This window comes from Aulonocara stuartgranti, assembly GCF_965226115.1.
Source record: "Aulonocara stuartgranti genome assembly, chromosome: 3".
In the NCBI taxonomy this organism is placed as follows: Eukaryota; Metazoa; Chordata; class Actinopteri; order Cichliformes; family Cichlidae; genus Aulonocara; species Aulonocara stuartgranti.
Genome location: NC_138941.1, coordinates 19,884,201 through 19,910,811, shown reverse-complemented (window position 1 = coordinate 19,910,811; position 26,611 = coordinate 19,884,201). Strand labels below are relative to the sequence as shown.

Genomic DNA, 26,611 nt, shown 5'->3' with positions numbered 1-26,611 from the left:
CATGCAGATAAAGTGTAAACTCAGATGAATTATACCATCAAATGTTAAAGGAAAATATCAGGATGAGTGTCTGTGAGCTGAGAAGGACGTGAAGCGAGCAGTTTATCCCAGAGCTGAAGCTGCTCTGTGTGCAGAGATGAGCTCAGATTCCTGCTGTGATTGATCAACAGTCACAGAAATGTAGATGATGGGTTTAGATTTTATTATTGTCATTTGTATTAGGAAATATTTAACCATATATGCTTAGAGGTGTATAATCAATTGTGTAGTGATAGGATGTGTGATCTTTAACAGGCTGCAAAGGCTTGGTGTGTATTCCACACTAGAATGCACACCCACATCCTGGGAGCACGAGAGAGGTCGTACCTTCTCTTATTGTTTTATGGTAGGATTAACGTAGCTACGTTTGTTTTAGTCTAAGTGCTCTTTGTTTAGATGAACTGCAGGACTTCCTCACTGTGTTATCTAGGGTGAACCATCTAGGGTGAGGGGGAGGCTACCCTCTTCCTGACCAAGGATGTTTGACCCTTTGATCAGCTGTAACACACACACACACACACACACACACACACACACACAGTATTCTTTGTTCACATGTATACCTATGTAAGATGCTATATGTTAATGACCCTATGCATATTCATGTAACCACAATAAAACAAGTGCTATGGGGAGCCTGGCTGAGAGTCTGACGGAGGTCAAGTGGTGGAACGACACTTGGCTCTAGGCAGGTCTCCCTCATGCATGAGTAAACCAGAGAACTTTGGTGCCTTGTGTCTTGCTTTTTGCTGCGTAGCAGATTGTCCTTAACGTTCCAGCGAATAGGTTCGAGCTACAAACCTATCAGTAGACTTGTAGTTATTACTGCAGTATGGTCACAGCAGATACTGATAAACATGTATTATGAGGATGGATGATCAAGTTTCTCACTCTCTCCTTTAAATCTCAGTTTTTTCTTCTTCACAGTTTATCTGTTAATTTATTAATGAATAACACTGAAAGAGTTTCTGTTATATTTCCCCTTGAACATCAGCTTATTAGGGCGGCATTAGGAAATAGCCCCCCTCCAAAGAATGAATAAATGAATGATGATAATAATAAAATGATTCAAAAGCAGAGCTCAGAGTGGTAGAATGGTCAAACATGGATCCACGGGTGGTTCAACTGCATTTGGTGACGTGACTAAAGCAAATCTTTCAAATAATCCCACCATCAACGGGATGTTGTCTCCTTTACTACAGTTACTTTACTTGGTCACCGTGTGAATTTCTTTGAAATGAACCAAATTCTTTTATTTGTTGGTTGTTGCATATTTAACCTCTACAGTCAGGAAAGGAGGAGATGAGGCCTCAACAATGTTGGGTTGTAGCTGTGCTTCAGGTTAGAGTGAGTGTCCATGGAATAAATGTAAGTCAGTGAACTGGAAACATGACTGTGTTCAAACTTTGTTTACCTTTTTATAATGAGTCTAATCAAAGGTGGACAGAAGTATCTCCACTGTGACTTTTCTGTGTCACCATCAGAGCTTCTGCACAGTGTGGAGAAAGATCCAGAAGCAGAGCTGGACTGCAGACAGCCAGTCAGAGCAGCTGTGTACAAAGTAAGACTGAACATCTGTCTGCTGATGGACTCATTTCTGAAAACTGGACTTCTTGTGTTGTTCAGACATTGAAGAGTTTTCTTTCTCTTTAGTCTCATTGTTTTTCTTTCTTTCAGCAGATGTTGGTCTGCAGGAGGTTTTAGATGAACATAAGATCAGTCTGAGGAGGAGATGTGAACGTGTGACTGAAGGAAGTGATGAAACAGGAAGTAGAACCCTCCTCAACAGGATCTACACTGAGCTCTACATCACAGAGGGACAGAGTGAAGAGGTTCATACCCAACATGAGGTGAGGCAGCTGGAGACAGCTTCCAAGATGGACGCCCTCCATGACACTCCAATCAGGTGCCAGGACATCTTTAAAGCCTTACCTGACCAACAGAGACCCATCAGAGTGGTTCTGACCAACGGCGTGGCTGGTGTTGGAAAAACCTTCTCAGTGCAGAAGTTCACTCTGGACTGGGCAGAGGGCTTGGAGAACCAACATGTCAGTGTGGTGGTTCTGCTTTCATTCAGGGAGCTGAACCTGATCAGAGATGAGCAGTACAGTCTTCTGGAGCTGCTCCATGTTTTCCATCCAACATTACAGAAGGTCACAGCAGAGAAGCTGGCTGTCTCTCAGCTTTTGTTCATCTTTGACGGCCTGGATGAAAGCAGACTTTCATTGGATTTCACCAACAGGAAGCTGCTGTCTGATGTCACACAGAAGTCATCAGTCAGCCAGCTGCTGACAAACCTCATCCAGGGGAATCTGCTTCCCTCGGCTCTCGTCTGGATAACTTCCCGACCCGCAGCAGCCAATCAGATCCCTCCTACATGTGTTGACAGGCTAACAGAAGTACGAGGCTTCACTGACGCCCAGAAGGAGGAGTACTTCAGGAGGAGATTCAGTGATGAAGAGCTGTCCAGCAGAATCATCTCCCACATGAAGACATCCAGGAGCCTCCACATCATGTGTAGTATCCCAGTCTTCTGCTGGATCACTGCTACAGTTCTGGAGCACATGTTGACTACAGAGCAGAGAGGAGAGCTGCCCAAGACCCTGACTGACATGTACTCACACTTCCTGCTGGTTCAGACAAAGAGGAAGAAGAACAAGTACCACGAGGGACGTGAGACGAGTCCACAGGAGCTGACGAAGGCTGATAGGAAAGTTCTTCTGAAGCTGGGGAGGCTGGCGTTTGAACATCTGGAGAAAGGAAACATCATGTTCTACCAAGAAGACCTGGAGCAGTGTGGTCTGGATGTGACAGAGGCCTCGGTGTACTCAGGAGTTTGTACAGAGATCTTCAAAAGAGAGTGTGTGATCTTCCAGAAACCAGTCTACTGCTTTGTTCATCTGAGCATTCAGGAGTTTCTGGCTGCTGTCTACAAGTTCCACTGTCACACCAACAGGAAGACAAAGGTGCTGAAGAACTTTTTGGGAAAAAAATACAACAAGTCCTCTCTGGATGATTTCCTGAGCAGAGCCATGTATAAATCCCTCCAGAGTGAAAATGGCCACCTGGACCTGTTTGTTCGCTTCCTTCATGGCCTCTGTCTGGAGTCCAACCAGAGACTCTTAGTAGGTCTGCTGGGTCAGACAGAGATCAGTCCAGGAACCATCCAGAGAGTCATCAACAACCTGAAGGAGATGAACAGTGATGAAATCTCTCCTGACAGAAGCATCAACATCTTCCACTGTCTGATGGAGATGAACCACCTCTCAGTACATCAGGAGATCCAAGAGTTCCTGAAGTCAGAGAACAGATCAGAGAAGGAACTCTCTGAGATCCAGTGCTCAGCTCTGGCCTTCATGCTGCAGATGTCAGAGGAGGTTCTGGATGAGTTGGACCTGCAGAAGTACAACACATCAGAGCGGGGACGACAGAGACTGATTCCAGCTGTGAGGAACTGCAGAAAGGCTGGGTGAGTCCAGATGTGATCATTAACATCATTGATCAGTGTAGGTTAGTAGTTTAATGTTGAAAATAAAATCAGATTGTAAGCAGAAAGTGTTTGTGTCCGTACGCTGCAACCTTCCACACCATTCCTTTATTGTACAGACTCAGCAGCAGCTCCATGGATCCCAAATCCAAGAGTGGAGAACAGATTTGAAGTGTGTCACATCCATGCAGTCACAGCTGTGTCCACCATGTTTCCACTGATATTAATCCTGTTCAATGACACGTTTCATATCAGTGAATATGTTCTTTAGGACGTCCACTGACATGTTTAAGTGTCCTGCTGGAAATCATCAAATCATCCATGAAATCCATGAAAAATCCTTTTAGTGTTTCTAACTTCACCCTCTGTCCTCTCTCTCTCTCCATCCTCCTCACTGCTTCTTTCACTGATAATCACACAAACATCGTATTCAGCTACAAAATAACACAATAATATCATCTGATGATCATTATTATAAGAGCAGGATCCATATTTGATATCAGAGTAACACACTGCTTGGTTATGTGCAGTCATCATCAGTGACTGTGGGTCAAACAGAAGCTCTCTGATTGGTTGCTGACCTTGGTCACCTGTCCACTCTCACCTGTTTGTGTTTGCTCTCTCTTTGCTGTCTCCATCCTCTCTCTCCTTTCTCTCCCTCTCTGTCTTTGTACGTCACTCAGGTCCAATGGAAACAGTGACATTTACAAACCAATCAAAGACAAACTGATCCATGTCAGGTTATAACAATATTCAAAGTGAATACAGGCTGCTGCTGGACACAGACAGGTAACATCATTTTGACTTGCTGTCACCTGGATCTGGACTCATAAACACTGAAGCCCTGAACAGGAATACAAATCATTTTCTGCCAACTAGCGACACACCAGCAGATAATGGCTCAGAAAGCTCAAATGAGCCAATCATTTCTGTGTTTAGTTCCCCTGAAATCAGATCTGATATCAGCAGCTCTGAGTTCATTCATCATTATTGTCCAGTGATGAGATTTCTGCTCCGTTTGGTAACAGTCAGCAGGTTTTTCCTGCGTGTGGACGTGAACAGTCGTACCTGACAGCAGGTAGCAAACAGAGATCATCTTTCCAGCTGGAACTCTTCACTGAGCTGAACTCATTCAAAATGTTCTGGAGTCAAAACAGGAAACAGTCCAAATGTGTGTCTTCACTCTGACTCTGGATCAGATCTCAGTGACAGACTGTGGACATTATGGAAGCCTAAATGTGACACCATCTTCCTCCTTCATCTGCAGATTAAAGCCAAACAAAGATTCTCATTAAAAGTCTGCAGGTCTGAGAGAGACTCAATCGTTGTGTCATGTCAAACACAGTAAGAGGAGCTGAAGCACAGATGTGAAGAGCAGATTCATCAGATTATGACCTCACTCTGTTTTGTCTTCATATACATTCAGTCTCTGTTTATAATGCAGATTTTCTGCTTTTATAATAACACATTTTATATTTTCTATCATCACAGACTGACTCGGTGTCGACTCTCAGAGTCTCACTGTGAAGTTGTGGCCTCAGCTCTGAAGTCCAACCCCTCCCATCTGACACAGCTGGACATGAGTTGGAACAAGCTGCAGGATTCAGGTGCGAAGCTTCTGTGTGCTGGACTGGAGAGTCCAAACTGTCGACTGGAGACTCTGAGGTGAGTTCACTGACTGCGGCTGTTGTTGTTTTTCTATATTTCATGTCTTTGATGTTTGAAACTTTCTTTAGTTCCTAAATGTTCAGGATGTGTCTGAAGACAAATGTGAAGAAGTTTGAGTGCTTTCAGAAATGTTGTCTTTCCAAACGACTGAACAACAGTTTTTCCTTTTGGCTCCAAACAGAAGTGACAGACTTGAGCAGGGTTCATTTAATGAATGAATGAATGAATGAATGAATGCTTTATTGGCCATATGCAGGTTGCCCCACAGAGGAATAGGACCCCCCCCCGACTTACACACACAACAACAAGACAACACAAGGGAATACAGTCGGAGATCGGCAGCGTTGGGAGAATAACACTGAAAAAATTACACAACATTGGGAAAAGTACAAGAGGGAAACCTGGGCAACCTATGGGAGGACAGCATGAGAACAGGAAACAAAAAAACTCCTCTGCACAGAGAGCACATTAATGTCCACATCACAACATCAGAGCACATGACAAGCCACAGGGGATGGATAGGGGGGTGGGGGGTGATTCGAAGGAACACAGCAGTCGTCCTGCACCATGCTATCATTTCAGCGCGGCACGCAGACCTGCTGCCTTCCCCCACAGGAACAAGCATCGAAGGCGTTTGGAAGGGAGGGGGATGAGTGCGTGCTTATCAGTGTAAGTGTGTGTGTGTGCGTGTCCATAGTTCAGCTGAGACAGTGTCCTTCGCTCTATCAGGCTAAGTAAACAGTCCTCCAGCCGATCCAGGTGTCCTTCATGGGATGGGAAGAATAGTCATCACACAGTCGTTATCAGGGAGTTGTTTTGGTGGGCTCCAGCCTTGGGCCTAGCAGCTGGCGCCGTGGTGTCCAAATGTAGAATATTGTTGATTTCTCCTTTATGCGAGCAGCGAATTTAGCACTCTGACACTGGGGCCTCGATTTCCCGTTGGAGCGCTGCGAGCCTCCCCATGATGGTATCAAGCTTCTGTTCCGTGGTGTTGTCATTCTTTTGGTTCTGAGACCCCACAGCTACAGTGAGCCGTTCTGCGATGTTATTCAACTTTCGCTCAAGGGTGTTATTGTGAGCAGGCCCCTCTCTGATGTATCCCATCATACGCTCAATGGTGTTAGTTTGAGTCTTCACGGCAGCTGTAAGCGTCTCCAAGGTGTTAACCATGCTGCGTTCGGTGTGGGAGGCCGCGCCTCGTCCCATCGCTTCAATTCCAGCGGTCAGCTTAGGGGGGGTTTGAACAGCTGGTTCCGCTCTCTTATTTCTCCGATAAGTCAGGGCCAAGCCAGCTCCGATCAGCAAGAACCCTGTTATCATGGTTCCGAAGGCTGACAGAAGTGGAGTGGTGACGGGGAGATGTTTGACAGGACAGTGTTTCAGCCTCCACAGGTTCATGTTGTGCTCCATCAGTCAGTGAAGATGAAGTCGGTGCTGATGAGGCTGTAGAGTGTGTGAGGGATGTGAATGAGGATGATGAAGATCTGATGATAGCAGATAAAAACAGGCTGCAGAGACTTTGAGCCATACAGGGCACACAGTGTGTGTACAGAACAGCTGAAATCATTATGGAGGCCTCACTGGGATATGGAAGCATCACAGTACAGCTTCAGTGAAGCATTAAAGTCTCTGATATGAGATGAGAAATGAAGCAGCCAGAGCTTTTTCATGAGTGGAAATCCACTGTGACTGTGAGCTGCTGCTACAGCCTCCAGATTAGCCAGCAGCTCATCCTGCTCAACATTTTCTCACCAACTTTAATAGAAGTGTGATGTTTTCAGCTGGAGTGATGGTCAGGGTGGCCTCCCTCTCCTCCTCTTCTCCTCTTCCTCTTTCCTTTCCTGTAGCTGAGTTTGGGAGAGACTAACAGTGTGTGTGTGTGTGTGTGTGTGTGTGTGTGTGTGTGTGTGTGTGTGTGTGTGTGTGTGTGTGTGTGTGTGTGTGTGTGTGTGTGTGTGTGTGTGTGTGTGTTACCTCCTGCTGACCAAAGGGTCGTAAACCCAGGAAGTTTACATCAAAAGAAACAGATCTTCCAGATAGGATGTATCTACAATAAAACCTCCCCCAGCACAGAGTGGTTGGAGAGGTGGCCAGGATCAAAGGAATGGCTTTGATCCTACTGCTTGAACTAAGACTGTACAAATTTAAGAAACACAATGGCAACATTCAACAATTAGACTTAACAGTAACACCACCACTTTACTCTGTTCTACCTGTCACATCATTTTATCAGGAAACAAATATGCTCATGTTTTTACTATGTTTGTCTTGAAGATGTAAGAAGATCACATGGTGCTTTTTATTATTGTGTTGGTTTATTTGCTGTCTCTTGGATGGAGCCCAGCTGTGCGTGGCCCCTGGGCCTGTGGTCAGAGTGTGTGCTGGATAATCCGGCCCAGGATGAGGCCAAACTGACATGGGATGAAATGTCTGTCACATAATTGAGCTTTGTGATAAATGTACGACTTTAATGTGAAACATTCAGAGTTTTTTCTCTTGTTGTGTTTGTTTGAAGCTGCTTCCTGTTGGCTTCAGCTGTTTGGAGTTTCCATTTTCTAAACTTCTACATTCTGAACCTTCTTCAGCTCTGAACAGATGATGAAACACTGAATGATTTCAAGCTCACACTTTGTCTAATAAACTTACATCTTTCATTCTTTATACAGATTGATGGACTGTGGTTTGTCAGAGATCAGCTGTGATTATCTGGCAGCAGCACTGAAGTCCAACCCCTCCCATCTGAGAGAGCTGAACCTGAGCCTGAACAACAAGCTGCAGGATTCAGGAGTGAAGCATCTGTGTGGTTTCCTGGAGAGTCCAGGATGTGGACTTGAAACTCTGGGGTCAGTCAGCATGTTTTAGTTGTGCTGAGATGAATATGATGTGAAAGTTGTGCTGACACTAAACTGCAGACATCAGGCTGATATTATACTGATCCACACTGAGGATCTTCATGGTAAAGTCTGTTTTCTTCTTCTCTGGTTTAGTCCATTGACTGCAGCAGAACAATGTTCACATTTCAAACAGTGAGACTCAACGTATGGCCCGCGGCCCACACGCGGCCTGCCCACCTTCCCTGATTCAGAGAGAGGGGACCCTGATTAACTGTGTAGTGTTCTTCCTCACAGTTCTAAGTATCAGACACAACAATGAATAATCCACAGCTGACTGTCTTTAGCAGGTCAAAGGTCACGGCACACAGCAGACAGTGGGAAATATTATAACTCTGATCATTTATCAGCACATATCCATATGTATAAAAACAAAGCTGACACTGTGAGACTTGATCAGAGGTGTGATCATCACAGCAGAGGCCTTTGTGTCAAAGTCACTGAGGATCAAACAGAAACACATGAAGCAGATTTTCCTGTTCTGGCTTTTTATAGCAGATAACCTTCAAAATATTCTGCAGTCCATCAAAAACTGAAGCAAACCATGAATCAACATGTGAACATGAGCTGATGCTGCTGAAGTGAAGCAAAGTTACAGAGGTTTGATTACAGACACAGCTGAGAGTTTGTAATCTGTCATCATTTTAAAAGGTTTACATTTCTTCAGTATATCCACATTTGCAGCTGGTACCTCAACCTCCACTTGTCCAACACAACTGCTGTCCACTGCCTCCATGACATTGTGATTTTGCTGTTGGTCTTCTGTCAGATCTTCATCAATCACTTCTGCACGGGGCACACCTTCAGACTCTGCAGCTGCATAACGAAAGCCAGTAAGATAAAATTAGACATAAGGTAAATGTACACCAATATTCCAATGACAGGTGTGTGATTCATCTGGAAGTTATGTGCGGATTAGTGTACAGTGATAGCAATTTAGTATGTTTTTAGAGGGGGGGGGGGGGTTGTTTACCTCCGATGGGTGCTCTTTTTCGCTTCCGTTGCGTACGCCTTGAGTGCCGGTCCGAGTCTGATACAGGTATGTCGTCATGCCCCATGTGCAGTGTTGGTGCCCAGTCTGGATTTGTTACATCCATTTCATATGCTGGTTTGCCTGCAATAATGCCAAATCATAAGCTACTCAGTCGACATGATGTGGTTCTGCAGCATCACACATTAGCATGTTTTATCTCATTATCTATGACCTCAGCACGTTGAAAATAACACTAAAAGCCTTTCAAGAGTGATATGAATTAATTTAGAACTCACCGGAAAGAAAATGCCGTGAGCAAACCAACAAAAAGCTGGGGATTGCAGAGAACTCGATATCCGCTCGTCTCACCGCTGCAATCCAAGCCTGACGTCTTTGTTTAGTAATATCGGATACATGGGATCCCTCACGTTGCCTCCAGGACGGAAAACGATGAAAAGAGAGCCCGTTATCCAGCTTCTTGCCTTCACGATCGTGTGATCTAACGTTGCAACCGACAACACAACACGTACGATCCATAGCTGAAATGGTATCCTTTGGCTGGCCTACTGTCATGGCGGAAGGGGGCATGACCCATCTCCCGTGACATCACGCTCCAAAGCCCTATAGGTGGGAAAATGTACCATGTCGACCAATCAAAAATGATATGGAAACATGACATTTGGTTGTTTAGCAAAAGGGGGAAGTTTTAGGAGTGACCGGCAAGAGAGAGCGAGTGAGCGAAAGAGAGAGAGAGTTTTGATACGTGAGAGATTTGTGACGTTTACCGTGTTTGGTCTCAAGTTAGTTTGTTGTCTTGTGTATTTAGTGTGTAGCTGTTGTTTTGTTTTGTGTGTCAGTTCTACTAGTGATCGTCACAGTTGCTGCCTTAAAGCCAACAAAGGCAGATTGCAGTGTAAACGCTGAGTGACACACCTGCTGTCAGACCTGCAGGTTTATCCCTGTGCTGTTCTCATATGTGTTAGAGTGACACAAACTATTGTTTGACACCTGATTGTTCTGTAAATAGTTTGAAATGATTATATGAAAAACGTCCGAGCCTTGGCTGCATTTTTTGGTAAATAGTACCATATAACTTTGTTGTTTGCAAAACGTGTGCGTATTTTTAAAAATGTACAATCTCTATTTGCATTTCAAGTTATGAAGATGATTCGTTAAACATGTGTGTGGTTTTTACAGTCAAAATATCACTTTCTACTTGTATTTTAAATTTTGTCTGAATTTAGATAAATTGTGCTGATACAGTTGGTCAAAATGAGAAAATAACAGATCGGCAAGATAAACTGTTTTTAAAGGTAAAATATAGAGGCCACATCAAAAGTAGTCAAGAAGGGTTAAAGGCTAAAAGCAAAGTTGTCACCAAGTACTGTTTATATTTGTGTGTATTGCTGCAGCTTTTTTGAGTATTAATTTGGTGCCTTTGTGTGAAATAATGGTATTGTGAGTGATCCATATAGTCACAAAGAATAGCCACTTGTTTCTGTGCTACCAAAGTTCCCCGGCTTTCATTCAAAATGTGTTTATCGTCAGCACCTGCACATTAAACTACTTAAACATTATAAATGTCTTCAAGCTCACACTGAGGCCTGTGGGGTACTATCAGCCACTGAGACAGTACACACATTTATATGTGTTTGTATATGAATATTTCATACTTTAAGGCTGCCTGTTTATTTAAGGGAGATGAACAAAATACATTGGAATTGTACAAAATAATATCATGGATGATAAATTAAATAGATTTTAAGTAGATGCTTGTGCATTCTTAAAGTCTTATATGTTGAACTGAACTATGTGATCTGTTCAAAGCCTTAATCTTAATTTGAAGTGAAATGTGCATTTTGAGTTTATACACTATGTATATAAGGCGACCGTTTCCTTTTGCAGTATTTTTGTGTGGTGTACTTTTCTATGTCTTAACAAAAGGGGAACAAAGGTGTTTAAGTTCACCTAGGATGATGTGTTTTAATTTTCACATGGTCTTGCTTGAATTTGACCCTGACAAAGGCGTATGAACTCTGTCAGCTGTTTGGAGTTTCCATTTTCTAAACTTCTACATTCTGAACCTTCTTCAGCTCTGAACAGATGATGAAACACTGAATGATTTCAAGCTCACACTTTGTCTAATAAACTTACATCTTTCATTCTTTATACAGATTGATGGGCTGTGATTTGTCAGAGATCAGCTGTGATTATCTGGCAGCAGCACTGAAGTCCAACCCCTCCCATCTGAGAGAGCTGCACCTGAGCAGGAACAACAAGCTGCAGGATTCAGGAGTGAAGCATCTGTGTGGTTTCCTGGAGAGTCCAGGATGTGGACTTGAAACTCTGAGGTCAGTCAGCATGTTTTAGTTGTGCTGAGATGAATATGATGTGAAAGTTGTGCTGACACTAAACTGCAGACATCAGGCTGATATTATACTGATCCACACTGAGGATCTTCATGGTAAAGTCTGTTTTCTTCTTCTCTGGTTTAGTCCATTGACTGCAGCAGAACAATGTTCACATTTCAAACAGTGAGACTCAACGTATGGCCCGCGGCCCACACGCGGCCTGCCCACCTTCCCTGATTCAGAGAGAGGGGACCCTGATTAACTGTGTAGTGTTCTTCCTCACAGTTCTAAGTATCAGACACAACAATGAATAATCCACAGCTGACTGTCTTTAGCAGGTCAAAGGTCACGGCACACAGCAGACAGTGGGAAATATTATAATTCTGATCATTTATCAGCACATATCCATATGTATAAAAACAAAGCTGACACTGTGAGACTTGATCAGAGGTGTGATCATCACAGCAGAGGCCTTTGTGTCAAAGTCACTGAGGATCAAACAGAAACACATGAAGCAGATTTTCCTGTTCTGGCTTTTTATAGCAGATAACCTTCAAAATATTCTGCAGTCCATCAAAAACTGAAGCAAACCATGAATCAACATGTGAACATGAGCTGATGCTGCTGAAGTGAAGCAAAGTTACAGAGGTTTGATTACAGACACAGCTGAGAGTTTGTAATCTGTCATCATTTTAAAAGGTTTACATTTCTTCAGTATATCCACATTTGCAGCTGGTACCTCAACCTCCACTTGTCCAACACAACTGCTGTCCACTGCCTCCATGACATTGTGATTTTGCTGTTGGTCTTCTGTCAGATCTTCATCAATCACTTCTGCACGGGGCACACCTTCAGACTCTGCAGCTGCATAACGAAAGCCAGTAAGATAAAATTAGACATAAGGTAAATGTACACCAATATTCCAATGACAGGTGTGTGATTCATCTGGAAGTTATGTGCGGATTAGTGTACAGTGATAGCAATTTAGTATGTTTTTAGAGGGGGGGGGGTTGTTTACCTCCGATGGGTGCTCTTTTTCGCTTCCGTTGCGTACGCCTTGAGTGCCGGTCCGAGTCTGATACAGGTATGTCGTCATGCCCCATGTGCAGTGTTGGTGCCCAGTCTGGATTTGTTACATCCATTTCATATGCTGGTTTGCCTGCAATAATGCCAAATCATAAGCTACTCAGTCGACATGATGTGGTTCTGCAGCATCACACATTAGCATGTTTTATCTCATTATCTATGACCTCAGCACGTTGAAAATAACACTAAAAGCCTTTCAAGAGTGATATGAATTAATTTAGAACTCACCGGAAAGAAAATGCCGTGAGCAAACCAACAAAAAGCTGGGGATTGCAGAGAACTCGATATCCGCTCGTCTCACCGCTGCAATCCAAGCCTGACGTCTTTGTTTAGTAATATCGGATACATGGGATCCCTCACGTTGCCTCCAGGACGGAAAACGATGAAAAGAGAGCCCGTTATCCAGCTTCTTGCCTTCACGATCGTGTGATCTAACGTTGCAACCGACAACACAACACGTACGATCCATAGCTGAAATGGTATCCTTTGGCTGGCCTACTGTCATGGCGGAAGGGGGCGTGGCCCATCTCCCGTGACATCACGCTCCAAAGCCCTATAGGTGGGAAAATGTACCATGTCGACCAATCAAAAATGATATGGAAACATGACATTTGGTTGTTTAGCAAAAGGGGGAAGTTTTAGGAGTGACCGGCAAGAGAGAGCGAGTGAGCGAAAGAGAGAGAGAGTTTTGATACGTGAGAGATTTGTGACGTTTACCGTGTTTGGTCTCAAGTTAGTTTGTTGTCTTGTGTATTTAGTGTGTAGCTGTTGTTTTGTTTTGTGTGTCAGTTCTACTAGTGATCGTCACAGTTGCTGCCTTAAAGCCAACAAAGGCAGATTGCAGTGTAAACGCTGAGTGACACACCTGCTGTCAGACCTGCAGGTTTATCCCTGTGCTGTTCTCATATGTGTTAGAGTGACACAAACTATTGTTTGACACCTGATTGTTCTGTAAATAGTTTGAAATGATTATATGAAAAACGTCTGAGCCTTGGCTGCATTTTTTGGTAAATAGTACCATATAACTTTGTTGTTTGCAAAACGTGTGCGTATTTTTAAAAGTGTACAATCTCTATTTGCATTTCAAGTTATGAAGATGATTCGTTAAACATGTGTGTGGTTTTTACAGTCAAAATATCACTTTCTACTTGTATTTTAAATTTTGTCTGAATTTAGATAAATTGTGCTGATACAGTTGGTCAAAATGAGAAAATAACAGATTGGCAAGATAAACTGTTTTTAAAGGTAAAATATAGAGGCCACATCAAAAGTAGTCAAGAAGGGTTAAAGGCTAAAAGCAAAGTTGTCACCAAGTACTGTTTATATTTGTGTGTATTGCTGCAGCTTTTTTGAGTATTAATTTGGTGCCTTTGTGTGAAATAATGGTATTGTGAGTGATCCATATAGTCACAAAGAATAGCCACTTGTTTCTGTGCTACCAAAGTTCCCCGGCTTTCATTCAAAATGTGTTTATCGTCAGCACCTGCACATTAAACTACTTAAACATTATAAATGTCTTCAAGCTCACACTGAGGCCTGTGGGGTACTATCAGCCACTGAGACAGTACACACATTTATATGTGTTTGTATATGAATATTTCATACTTTAAGACTGCCTGTTTATTTAAGGGAGATGAACAAAATACATTGGAATTGTACAAAATAATATCATGGATGATAAATTAAATAGATTTTAAGTAGATGCTTGTGCATTCTTAAAGTCTTATATGTTGAACTGAACTATGTGATCTGTTCAAAGCCTTAATCTTAATTTGAAGTGAAATGTGCATTTTGAGTTTATACACTATGTATATAAGGCGACCGTTTCCTTTTGCAGTATTTTTGTGTGGTGTACTTTTCTATGTCTTAACAAAAGGGGAACAAAGGTGTTTAAGTTCACCTAGGATGATGTGTTTTAATTTTCACATGGTCTTGCTTGAATTTGACCCTGACAAAGGCGTATGAACTCTGTCAGCTGTTTGGAGTTTCCATTTTCTAAACTTCTACATTCTGAACCTTCTTCAGCTCTGAACAGATGATGAAACACTGAATGATTCCAAGCTCACACTTTGTCTAATAAACTTACATCTTTCATTCTTTATACAGATTGAGGGACTGTGGTTTGTCAGAGATCAGCTGTGATTATCTGGCAGCAGCACTGAAGTCCAACCCCTCCCATCTGAGACAGCTGGACCTGAGCAGGAACAACAAGCTGCAGGATTCAGGAGTGAAGCATCTGTGTGGTTTCCTGGAGAGTCCAGGATGTGGACTTGAAACTCTGAGGTCAGTCAGCATGTTTTAGTTGTGCTGAGATGAATATGATGTGAAAGTTGTGCTGACACTAAACTGCAGACATCAGGCTGATATTATACTGATCCACACTGAGGATCTTCATGGTAAAGTCTGTTTTCTTCTTCTCTGGTTTAGTCCATTGACTGCAGCAGAACAATGTTCACATTTCAAACAGTGAGACTCAACGTATGGCCCGCGGCCCACACGCGGCCTGCCCACCTTCCCTGATTCAGAGAGAGGGGACCCTGATTAACTGTGTAGTGTTCTTCCTCACAGTTCTAAGTATCAGACACAACAATGAATAATCCACAGCTGACTGTCTTTAGCAGGTCAAAGGTCACGGCACACAGCAGACAGTGGGAAATATTATAACTCTGATCATTTATCAGCACATATCCATATGTATAAAAACAAAGCTGACACTGTGAGACTTGATCAGAGGTGTGATCATCACAGCAGAGGCCTTTGTGTCAAAGTCACTGAGGATCAAACAGAAACACATGAAGCAGATTTTCCTGTTCTGGCTTTTTATAGCAGATAACCTTCAAAATATTCTGCAGTCCATCAAAAACTGAAGCAAACCATGAATCAACATGTGAACATGAGCTGATGCTGCTGAAGTGAAGCAAAGTTACAGAGGTTTGATTACAGACACAGCTGAGAGTTTGTAATCTGTCATCATTTTAAAAGGTTTACATTTCTTCAGTATATCCACATTTGCAGCTGGTACCTCAACCTCCACTTGTCCAACACAACTGCTGTCCACTGCCTCCATGACATTGTGATTTTGCTGTTGGTCTTCTGTCAGATCTTCATCAATCACTTCTGCACGGGGCACACCTTCAGACTCTGCAGCTGCATAACGAAAGCCAGTAAGATAAAATTAGACATAAGGTAAATGTACACCAATATTCCAATGACAGGTGTGTGATTCATCTGGAAGTTATGTGCGGATTAGTGTACAGTGATAGCAATTTAGTATGTTTTTAGAGGGGGGGGGGGGGGTTGTTTACCTCCGATGGGTGCTCTTTTTCGCTTTTGTTGCGTACGCCTTGAGTGCCGGTCCGAGTCTGATACAGGTATGTCGTCATGCCCCATGTGCAGTGTTGGTGCCCAGTCTGGATTTGTTACATCCATTTCATATGCTGGTTTGCCTGCAATAATGCCAAATCATAAGCTACTCAGTCGACATGATGTGGTTCTGCAGCATCACACATTAGCATGTTTTATCTCATTATCTATGACCGCAGCACATTGAAAATCACACTAAAAGCCTTTCAAGAGTGATATGAATTAATTTAGAACTCACCGGAAAGAAAATGCCGTGAGCAAACCAACAAAAAGCTGGGGATTGCAGAGAACTCGATATCCGCTCGTCTCACCGCTGCAATCCAAGCCTGACGTCTTTGTTTAGTAATATCGGATACATGGGATCCCTCACGTTGCCTCCAGGACGGAAAACGATGAAAAGAGAGCCCGTTATCCAGCTTCTTGCCTTCACGATCGTGTGATCTAACGTTGCAACCGACAACACAACACGTACGATCCATAGCTGAAATGGTATCCTTTGGCTGGCCTACTGTCATGGCGGAAGGGGGCATGGCCCATCTCCCGTGACATCACGCTCCAAAGCCCTATAGGTGGGAAAATGTACCATGTCGACCAATCAAAAATGATATGGAAACATGACATTTGGTTGTTTAGCAAAAGGGGGAAGTTTTAGGAGTGACCGGCAAGAGAGAGCGAGTGAGCGAAAGAGAGAGAGAGTTTTGATACGTGAGAGATTTGTGACGTTTACCGTGTTTGGTCTCAAGTTAGTTTGTTGTCTTGTGTATTTAGTGTGTAGCTGTTGTTTTGTTTTGTGTGTCAGTTCTACTAGTGATCGTCACAGTTGCTGCCTTAAAGCCAACAAAGGCAGATTGCAGTGTAAACGCTGAGTGACACACCTGCTGTCAGACCTGCAGGTTTATCCCTGTGCTGTTCTCATATGTGTTAGAGTGACACAAACTATTGTTTGACACCTGATTGTTCTGTAAATAGTTTGAAATGATTATATGAAAAACGTCTGAGCCTTGGCTGCATTTTTTGGTAAATAGTACCATATAACTTTGTTGTTTGCAAAACGTGTGCGTATTTTTAAAAATGTACAATCTCTATTTGCATTTCAAGTTATGAAGATGATTCGTTAAACATGTGTGTGGTTTTTACAGTCAAAATATCACTTTCTACTTGTATTTTAAATTTTGTCTGAATTTAGATAAATTGTGCTGATACAGTTGGTCAAAATGAGAAAATAACAGATAAACTGTTTTTAAAGGTAAAATATAGAGGCCACATCAAAAGTAGTCAAGAAGGGTTAAAGGCTAAAAGCAAAGTTGTCACCAAGTACTGTTTATATTTGTGTGTATTGCTGCAGCTTTTTTGAGTATTAATTTGGTGCCTTTGTGTGAAATAATGGTATTGTGAGTGATCCATATAGTCACAAAGAATAGCCACTTGTTTCTGTGCTACCAAAGTTCCCCGGCTTTCATTCAAAATGTGTTTATCGTCAGCACCTGCACATTAAACTACTTAAACATTATAAATGTCTTCAAGCTCACACTGAGGCCTGTGGGGTACTATCAGCCACTGAGACAGTACACACATTTATATGTGTTTGTATATGAATATTTCATACTTTAAGACTGCCTGTTTATTTAAGGGAGATGAACAAAATACATTGGAATTGTACAAAATAATATCATGGATGATAAATTAAATAGATTTTAAGTAGATGCTTGTGCATTCTTAAAGTCTTATATGTTGAACTGAACTATGTGATCTGTTCAAAGCCTTAATCTTAATTTGAAGTGAAATGTGCATTTTGAGTTTATACACTATGTATATAAGGCGACCGTTTCCTTTTGCAGTATTTTTGTGTGGTGTACTTTTCTATGTCTTAACAAAAGGGGAACAAAGGTGTTTAAGTTCACCTAGGATGATGTGTTTTAATTTTCACATGGTCTTGCTTGAATTTGACCCTGACAAAGGCGTATGAACTCTGTCAGCTGTTTGGAGTTTCCATTTTCTAAACTTCTACATTCTGAACCTTCTTCAGCTCTGAACAGATGATGAAACACTGAATGATTTCAAGCTCACACTTTGTCTAATAAACCTACATCTTTCATTCTTTATACAGATTGGGGGACTGTGGTTTGTCAGAGATCAGCTGTGATTATCTGGCAGCAGCACTGAAGTCCAACCCCTCCCATCTGAGACAGCTGGACCTGAGTGACAACTACAAGCTGCAGGATTCAGGAGTGAAGCATCTGTGTGGTTTCCTGGAGAGTCCAGGATGTGGACTTGAAACTCTGAGGTCAGTCAGCATGTTTTAGTTGTGCTGAGATGAATATGATGTGAAAGTTGTGCTGACACTAAACTGCAGACATCAGGCTGATATTATACTGATCCACACTGAGGATCTTCATGGTAAAGTCTGTTTTCTTCTTCTCTGGTTTAGTCCATTGACTGCAGCAGAACAATGTTCACATTTCAAACCTTCAAAGAAGAAGAAAAATCCTCCACTGGATAATTCACTGTGAAACTCTCCAACTCTTCATTCCACCTTAAAGTCTGTCTGACACTGAAATCCAAAGCAAAATGTGCGTTTGCTTTACAGACAGCAGTCCAACACAAACATACACACATCATCCAAAACACAGTCCAACATCCAAATCTCCTCCACTGCCAGCATGAATGATGGGAAAGAGAAGGAGGAACACTCTGACATTCAGGGTTAGAATGAGTTTCATGAAGCAGACTGTGAAGATCAAAGCTGCATTAGAAAGCTTACATGAATGAATGAGTGGACAGAAGTGGACAGAGATCATCTGAAGCACTTCAAAGGCTTTAAATCAGCACATTTCTCTTTATTCTTTATCAACTCTGTTAGTTTCTCTCAGTTTTCTGTGGAATGAAGCTAACAGCAGGCTAATAAGATGCTGACCAATAGGTTTCTATTAAAGGTTGTAATTTGTATGTGAAAAAGTGCTTTGGCTCAGCAGGGATCAGCTTACAGGTAGAATACAGCTGCTGGATGGGATTAGCATGTCATAGCTATCTACCAAACTGCTAACTGGGGGATTTCAGGCCATCTATGGATCATTTTTGCTAACTGTTTATTCAGCTTAGGCTCACAGGGCTGCAGCCTGTGCCCTAGCTGTCATAGGGCAAGAGGCGTGGTCCACCTGCACAGGTGAGCAGTCCATCACAGGGCCAACAGAGAGAGACAGAGAAGCACTCTCTCACATCCACACCTACAGCCAATTTAGAAGCACCAATGAACCTAAGCAGCATTTCATTGGACTGTGGGAGAACATCCAACCTCCACAGAAAGGCCAACAAGCTTCAACCTACAACCTTCTTGCTTTAAGGCACTAGTGCGAACCACTTTTCCCCATTTCAGTCCAAATCCTGCATCTTCCTGTTTCTGACTCCAGGCCAGCTCCACTAACACTTTCTCATCAGACACTGCCACCTAGTGGAGGAAGTCTTAGTCCCATTTGAAGCTTCAGATTACAGTTAGTTCCTTTACAAAGAGGTGGAGGTGGTGGGGCCACAGCACCATCATCACTGAGTGCCATAGGACACTTAACCTTTGTTTCCATGTGCTGGGAACTTCCTGTTGTTCCAAGGAGGACTGGAAAATGTGTGAAACTCTCCCAGTCAGTTCCTCACAGCACACTTCAATCATTTCCCTCCCACAGCATCAGGACCAGGGCTTTTTCTCTCTTTGCTCCCACTAAGAGATTTCCACACAAACACCTCATCAGTGGGACTCTCAGAGCTACCAGCCCTTTGCTACAATCACAAAGCTCTTCATTGAAATCAATGATATCAAAGCTGGAATCAAATGAGTCCAAGTCTTCTGCTGATTCAGCATCACATTCATCTTTGCTCCTTGTTCTGCATCCCCACCATGGACTTCATTCCTTTCCAAGCCAGCCTTGAGTGTCCTTTATTCAGCTCATCCTCTGCTTTACTTTTACACCTGATTTTAGCTGCTTTATCTCTCTTTCAACAAGTTTCTGTGCCTCAATCTTTTTCTTCTCTCCCTCATAACAAGACAGCTTCTTCTGCCTGAGAACATGTTGGAGTGATTTACTAATCCAGGGCTGCTTATTGGGGAAAATACTTCCTGTTTCCAAAGTAATCCCCATTTTTCCCAGAAAGAAATGTAAGTAGAAATCGATGATCTAAGTGAGAACATGAGCCTTTAAAAAGTCCCAGTGGGTGCAGTCAAAGCAGTCCCTCAGTCCCAGTATAGAGTCTTTGGTCCAGACTGGAACAAGTGTGTGCCCAGTTTGAGCTCTCTTCAGTGCTGTGACCTGACAGACCCAGAGGGGCCATCACATCACATTTAGAAGCTCCCCTAATGGAGCCACAACACATGTCCAACACTTAGTCTGTCTTGTTGGACCAACTGGAAGAAATGATTCAAGGACTTAGTCACAGAACAGAGATTCAAATCTCCAAAATCCAACTGGCTGCATCAGGACATATAGTCTGAAACTCTGCACAGTTTCCTGTTTGAAGCTGCTTCCTGTTGGCTTTAGCTGTTTGGAGTTTCCATTTTCTAAACTTCTACATTCTGAACCTTCTTCAGCTCTGAACAGATGATGAAACACTGAATGATTTCAAGCTCACACTTTGTCTAATAAACTTACATCTTTCATTCTTTATACAGATTGTGGGGCTGTGGTTTGTCAAAGATCAGCTGTGATTATCTGGCAGCAGCACTGAAGTCCAACCCCTCCCATCTGAGAGAGCTGCACCTGTGGGGAAACAACCTGAAGGATCCAGATGTGAAGCAGCTGTCTGATCTTCAGCAGAGTCCAGACTACAGACTGGAGACTCTGTGGTCAGTAGAGTGATGGAGTGAGTGGGTGGTGCTGTCAGCAGTATTGTACTAAACACAGTCAGTATGAAGCAAAGATCCAGTGTTTCCTGTAAAGCTGCAGCTTCTCAGTGAAGCTGTGAGAGGAGAATGGTGACAGGCTTCAGGATTGGACACAAACACTTCCTGTTTCTGACCTTTATGGTCACCATAGTAACGGCTGACACGCTCTGATCAAACACTGTCAACAGCCAATCAGCTCTCTGAACAAAGCAGCACGCAGACCAATGACTGCATTCATTTCCAAGTTTAAAGCAGTGAAGAACACAGTCTGTAGGTGAGGAAGAATTTAGTGAGAGCAGATGTTTGGATGGAATTCCTCCAGTTAACAGCTGGAACCGTCCATCTGGATTGTTGGGCTTGTTGTTGGGGTTCCTACAGAGCTCAGAGTGGACACACCAAGGTTCTTCTAATGAATGAAAGTCCAAACTCAAACTAGGAGGGAAAAACATTTTCATCAACTTCAATAAAAATCCAAAGATTAGAAAAAGTGAAGCAACAATGAGTCCTAGTACAGTCCCAGCACTGAAGTCCCTGCTGCTCTTTATACTGGATGTGCTGCATCACTGACTGACAGCTGATGAAGAGTCTCTGGAAACACTCGTTTATCTCCTCTGCTCTTCCTTCTTCTCTCTGCAGGTGGAGGTGATGATGGTAAACAGGACGGTGTGTGTGCTGAGAGAGGAGGAGCTGTGTCCTGATGATCCAGAGAGGTTGAAGCAGCAGCAGCTTGTGTGTAGAGACGCTCTGACTGGGCCATGTTACTGGGAGGTGGAGAGGAGAGCTTCATCCAGCAGTGACTGACAGAGGAATGAGAAGAAGTGCAGATGACTGTCAGTGCTGCAGAGTGAACTGCTCTGAGAACAGCTCCACTGTCAGACACAATGTAGAGTCCAGCATCATCCCTGTGTGTCCCTCTGGATCTGACAGAGGATCATCAGTGTATCTGGACTGCTCTGCTGCTGCTCTGTCCTTCTACAGTCTCTGCACAGTCTCTGTCTGACTCTGGCTACATTTTTGGCATTTATATTCTTGGTTGCTCTCTTTATATTTTTCACATGCAAAATGTGCCCATCTTTGGCAAGATTCACACTGCACCTGGAAAGGAAAAATAAATGGCTCATATTCTGTTTGGTGAATACTATTACTCAACATTTTAATTATGATTGGCAAGTAATGATACTAAGACTTATGTGTTTCTTTTGTTTTGTTTTACCATTTCAATCATGCTGCGGTCAGCGTTAGCATCTAACATGGAGCAAACAATGCAGTAGTCCTCAGCGTTCCCTGAAACACAATCATAGTTAGGTTTTAATCAAACATTATTTATTGAATAATTAAAAAATAATAGTACATTTTTTCCAAATATACTTCCTGGAAAATTAGTCTAAATTAGACTTTGAGAAGGGTCTTATCTGAAAGTGTTTGAAGAGCACTATTTGTACTGTGCTGTTTGAAAAGCACTATTTAAATTGGAAGTACGCACTAACGTGATAAGGACTTTACTGGACTTACCTCGATTTTCAAGTAGGGTGCAAGCTATCTGCATTCGCTCCAGCACAACTGGCTCTGTAGTGGTTGACACCTCACTGACCTCTCCAAAATCAAGGTAGTGTTCTGCAAACTGTGAGATTGATCATAATTAGAATGTAAAGTCTTAATTAGGTAAAGGATAGGATAATTATAAGCCACAAGGCTTCAGCCTATTCCTTTTTCAGTTACTGTATGATTAAGTACTTCTATGTAAAATGATCATCTTTGTTGTTGTTGACCGAAATAACTTTCACTTCACTTAAATTCACTTAAAGTCTTAATTCTAGCTAACAAGAAACTGAATCATTTGAATAAGGGTTACCTTTAACAGTAAAACTCCACAACTGCTGGAATCCTGTCGCTTGTTGTGTTGCATAGTCTGTAACTGCCACTCCATGGTGTCTTCATGCCCTCTCATCCTCAGAAAATTCCTAGTTGAACAAAAGTGTTTGTAATGAAACAAGATTTTTTTTTTTTTTTAATCTAAGAATAACACCTCAGTATCATACATACCTCCAGTTGTGCAGAATTTTCCTGTCATAAACACCTTCATTCCCATGGGGTCTATGAGCAGTATTTTCTGTGCAGAAATGTTGACAATCTAAAGAAAAAGTTAAATTAAAAATTACAATTGTTTGTGCCACTGAAAACTTATTTAAAAATAACACTTTGTGCAAGAAACTGCTTCACAACAAATTATGCAAATTAATAACAAAATGAACACATACCACAAGAATCCAGTGTGTACCAAAGTTCACAGGGCACAGCCACGTCTTCAACTGGGAACTTCATCTGTGGGATTGGAAGTGCAGAGTAATTTGGATTTACTTAGGTACCATGCGTCTCAGTAATGAGTGGTAAGACAGTAAAAAAAATTGTCAATTTTCTGTTGTAGCGGTTTCCCCTCTGTGCGACTGGCTGGTTCAGCTTTGTTGCAGGATGATGGGGAGCTGAAGTGATATGTCGTATGCCGTTACTCCTAAGGAAACACTGGAACTCCTCTCCAGTAAACTGATGACCATTGTCACTTACGAGCTGTTGTGGCGGACCTGTGCGTGCAAACGGTGACCAAAGACTATTGATCGTGCTGGCAGCTGTTGCTTGCTTTACGGGGAAGATTTCTGGCCACTTTGAGTGGGCATCAACCACAACCTGGAACATTTAGTCCATAAATGGGCCAGCATAGTCTATATGAATGCGTTGCCATGGAGCGGATGGCCACTCCCACGCGTGTACAGGTGCTGTTTGAGGCTGGCGCAGCGTCTGCTGGCAAACAATGCAGGATTTAGCCATATTCTCCATTTCACAATCAGTGCCTGGCCACCAAACATAGCTTCTAGCAAGACCTTTCATCTTAACACCCAAATGTCCATCGTGCAGTGAGTCCAGTACCTTTGTACGTAGTTTGGGTGGCAGATGACACGAGTTCCCCACATGACACATCCTTGGCAAACGGATAGTTGGTCTTTGTGGGTGGAGTACGCAGAGAACTGAGTGTCACTACAGGACGGCCAACCATTCACAGTAAGATCATTTGACAAGATTGTGTTTTGGCTCGTTTCTCTTTTCACCTGAGCACTTGTGACAGGTAGGGGTTCCATTTGTGTAACATGAAACACAGTAGCTGGATCAGTCATTTCTTCGGTGGGTTGCATGTGTGGAAGACGTGAAAGTCCATCTGCATTTCCATGTAGCTTTGTCCCTTTGAACTCAATGGTGTAGGTGTGTGCACCCAGGAACAAAGCCCAAGCAAGCGTGCCGCAGCCATGGTTGGAATACCTTTCTGAGGGTTAAAGATGGACACCAGCGGTCGGTGGTCTGTGATCAGGGTGAAGTGTCGTCCATATAAATACTGATTAAACTTCTTCACTCCCCACACTAGACTGAGTGTTTCTCTGTCTATCTGCGTATAGTTGTGCTCTGCTGCATTTAGGGACCTTGAGGCAAAGGCAACTAGTCGTTCTGATCCATCAGGCATTTTGTGAGATAGCACGGCACCAATGCCATATGGTGAGGCATCACAGGCGAGGCGAAGTGGTAGCTTGGGGTCAAAGTGTGTCAGAACCTCCTCTGATGTAATGAGCTGCTTAACTTAACTAAATTAAATGCCTCTTCATAGTTTTTTGTCCATTTCCATTTGACATTTTGTTGCAGCAGAGAGTTCAGCGGGTGCAGGACTGTTGAAAGGTTTGGTAGAAACTTGTGGTAATAATTAATTAAGCCCAAGAATGAACGTAGCTGACTCACATTTTTAGTGTCTGGTGCCTTCAGGACTGCTTCAACTTTGTCCTCGGTTTTGTGGAGCCCATGTCTGTCGATCTTGTGTCCACAATACTCAATGGCATCCTTGAAGAACTCACATTTGTTTTTGTTTGCTCTCAATCCATATTTTTCTAGCCTGGCCAGGACTGCTGTTAGGTTAGCCAGATGAGTCTCCTCATCAACACCAGTGACTATTATGTCATCCAGAAAACACTGTTCCTGGAATGCCTTGTAGGACCTGATCCATGGCACGTTGCCATACTGCTGGGACACTGGCGATACCAAATACCAGCCTGTTGTACTGATATAGGCCTTTGTGAGTGTTTATCACCACATATTTCCTGGATGTCTCTTCTACTTCCAACTGGAGATAAGCCTGGGCAAGGTCAGTTTTTGAAAAGTGTTTGCCACCTGCGACTGCTGTGAATATGTCTTCTATCCGCGGAAGTGGGTACTGATCTATGTGGAGAACTGGGTTCACTGAAACCTTAAAATCACCACAGATCTGCACTCTGTCACTTGCTTTCTTGCTTACTGACACTATTGGTGTAGCCCAATCTGACCATTCCACCTTGGTGAGTATTCCTTGCTCTTCCAAGCGCTGGAGCTCTGCTTCGACTTTGGGGCATAAAGCATAAGGTACAGGACGTGCCTTGTGAAATCTTGGTTTTGCATTGTCCTCCAGTATGATCTGTGCTTTAATATTTTTCAGGGTGCTGATTCCATCTTTGATCACCTGGGCACGGTTATTAAGTTTCTGTTTCAGTCTTTCATCCACAGAATGTGCACTCAGGCCTCATTCCAGTCTCATTGACATAAAGTTCCAGGTTGCGTTTCTTTTTCTCATATTCCACTTTCACTTTTCCCAGAGGAGTTATTCTTTCACCTGTGTATGTTTTCAGTTTCACCGAGGTGTGTTTCAGTTTCAGATTGGGGAATTTGTCTCTGTAATCTTCATATAAGATCAGTGAGAGGGCAGACCCAGTGTCCAGTTCCATCTGTAACTCAACCTCTTGTATTTTTGGTGTGAGCCATATTGCATCATTGTCTTTCTCTTGCATTGTGTACAGCTCCAGGCATGCCAAATCCTCCTGAGAATCATTTGAGTCTTTCTCAGTTACTTCATGCAGCTTTCGGTCTCTTTTGCACATTTAGTTTTTGTTTGATGCTGCGCAACAAGTTGTATGTTTTTCCTCCCATGACACTCAGGAACACAGCAACTTTCCTCTCATCCTCTATTTTGTTAGCCAGACAATATTGTTCATCTCTCACCACATATGTTGTTCAATCCTCTTTGCCATTATCAAAAATGTCCATTTGTCCAACGCCTCCTGACATTTTCTCAGTATTTTCAAAAACATCCTTCACTTAAAAGAACTGATGTTACTCACGTCCTCTCTGCAGCGCACTAGCCAGGCGAGTGAGTTAGTATCCACACGGATGATTAGTTGTTTTTGCCGTAACCTTTTTCGTGTCTTTTGGCCACTTTCACAAGGATTTCCCCCTCCTGTCGTCCAGTGCACATTGGAGATCCGTTTTAATGCCATTTTTCGGCTAAATTATCCACACCCACTGCCGCGCTATGCATTCTGGGATATGTTGGGCCACGAAGTCTACACTGCCACAGCCTTAAAATTCAGGGAAATGAAGGACGCATTTCACGGCCGCATTTGGAGCAGCCTTTGAATTGGGACAGCCTTCGGCGCGCCGCTGTGACGTAATCGGCCTTGAAATGCGTACTTTAAGGCTGCAGACCCTGAATTGGGATACAGCCACTGACATGAGACAACCCTTCACAATAAAACAGGAAACAAGAAACAGACGCAGACTTGACACTGAACCTATACTAAACACGAGACACAACCTAAGAACTAATCCCTCACTAAGAATAACAGAAACATGGAATACCAATAAACAAAAGCATCGGGATACAAACCATAATACAAAGTAATATAAGAACTGAAAATGCTGGGTCAAAATGACCCAGAACCGTGACAAAAGCCCAGAGTTCAGTTTGGTCTTGAATTCTTTTAGTTTCTTCTCCACGTTCAACGACCGATTTACTTTTTGGTCCTTTGTGAGATGAATTTCCAA

The 26,611-nt window shown here is 42.9% G+C and overlaps 2 protein-coding genes across 3 annotated transcripts in view; one reads left to right on the top strand and one right to left on the bottom strand.

Moving 5' to 3' along the window:
* LOC309700493 (uncharacterized protein) overlaps positions 1–26,611 on the top strand; it is a 2,098,293-nt gene that overhangs the window by 476,691 nt on the left and 1,594,991 nt on the right. The window contains exons 22-25 of the mRNA XM_082524046.1: positions 7,861–8,037; positions 11,233–11,409; positions 14,602–14,778; positions 17,966–18,142. Coding sequence (XP_082380172.1) covers positions 7,861–8,037; positions 11,233–11,409; positions 14,602–14,778; positions 17,966–18,142 — 708 coding nt within the window. The remainder of the gene's footprint in view (positions 1–7,860; positions 8,038–11,232; positions 11,410–14,601; positions 14,779–17,965; positions 18,143–26,611) is intronic.
* LOC309701170 (uncharacterized protein) lies at positions 21,367–23,085 on the bottom strand. Of its 2 annotated transcripts, XM_082525224.1 has the most exons (6): positions 22,984–23,085; positions 22,769–22,856; positions 22,578–22,686; positions 22,238–22,346; positions 21,939–22,009; positions 21,367–21,820 (listed from the first exon to the last, which is right to left on the bottom strand). In XM_082525224.1, exons 1-6 carry the CDS (start codon positions 23,045–23,047, stop codon positions 21,698–21,700), a joined length of 564 nt encoding a protein of 187 aa, XP_082381350.1. In that variant the 5' UTR covers positions 23,048–23,085; the 3' UTR covers positions 21,367–21,697. The 2 variants fall into 2 exon arrangements, 1 of the variants encoding a protein (XP_082381350.1); XR_014274893.1 differs by lacking the exons at positions 21,939–22,009; positions 22,238–22,346 and having other exon boundaries at positions 22,578–23,085.

Bases quoted from the DNA above. Each gene is read 5' to 3' on its own strand.
- LOC309701170 (XM_082525224.1), bottom strand. From the start codon at position 23,047: ATGAAGTTCCCAGTTGAAGACGTGGCTGTGCCCTGTGAACTTTGGTAC. The intron at 22,687-22,768 runs GTATGTATGATA...TTGTTCAACTAG, and splicing joins AAAATTCTGCACAACTGGAG to GAATTTTCTGAGGATGAGAG. The intron at 22,347-22,577 runs GTAACCCTTATT...TCAATCTCACAG, and splicing joins GTGGAGTTTTACTGTTAAAG to TTTGCAGAACACTACCTTGA.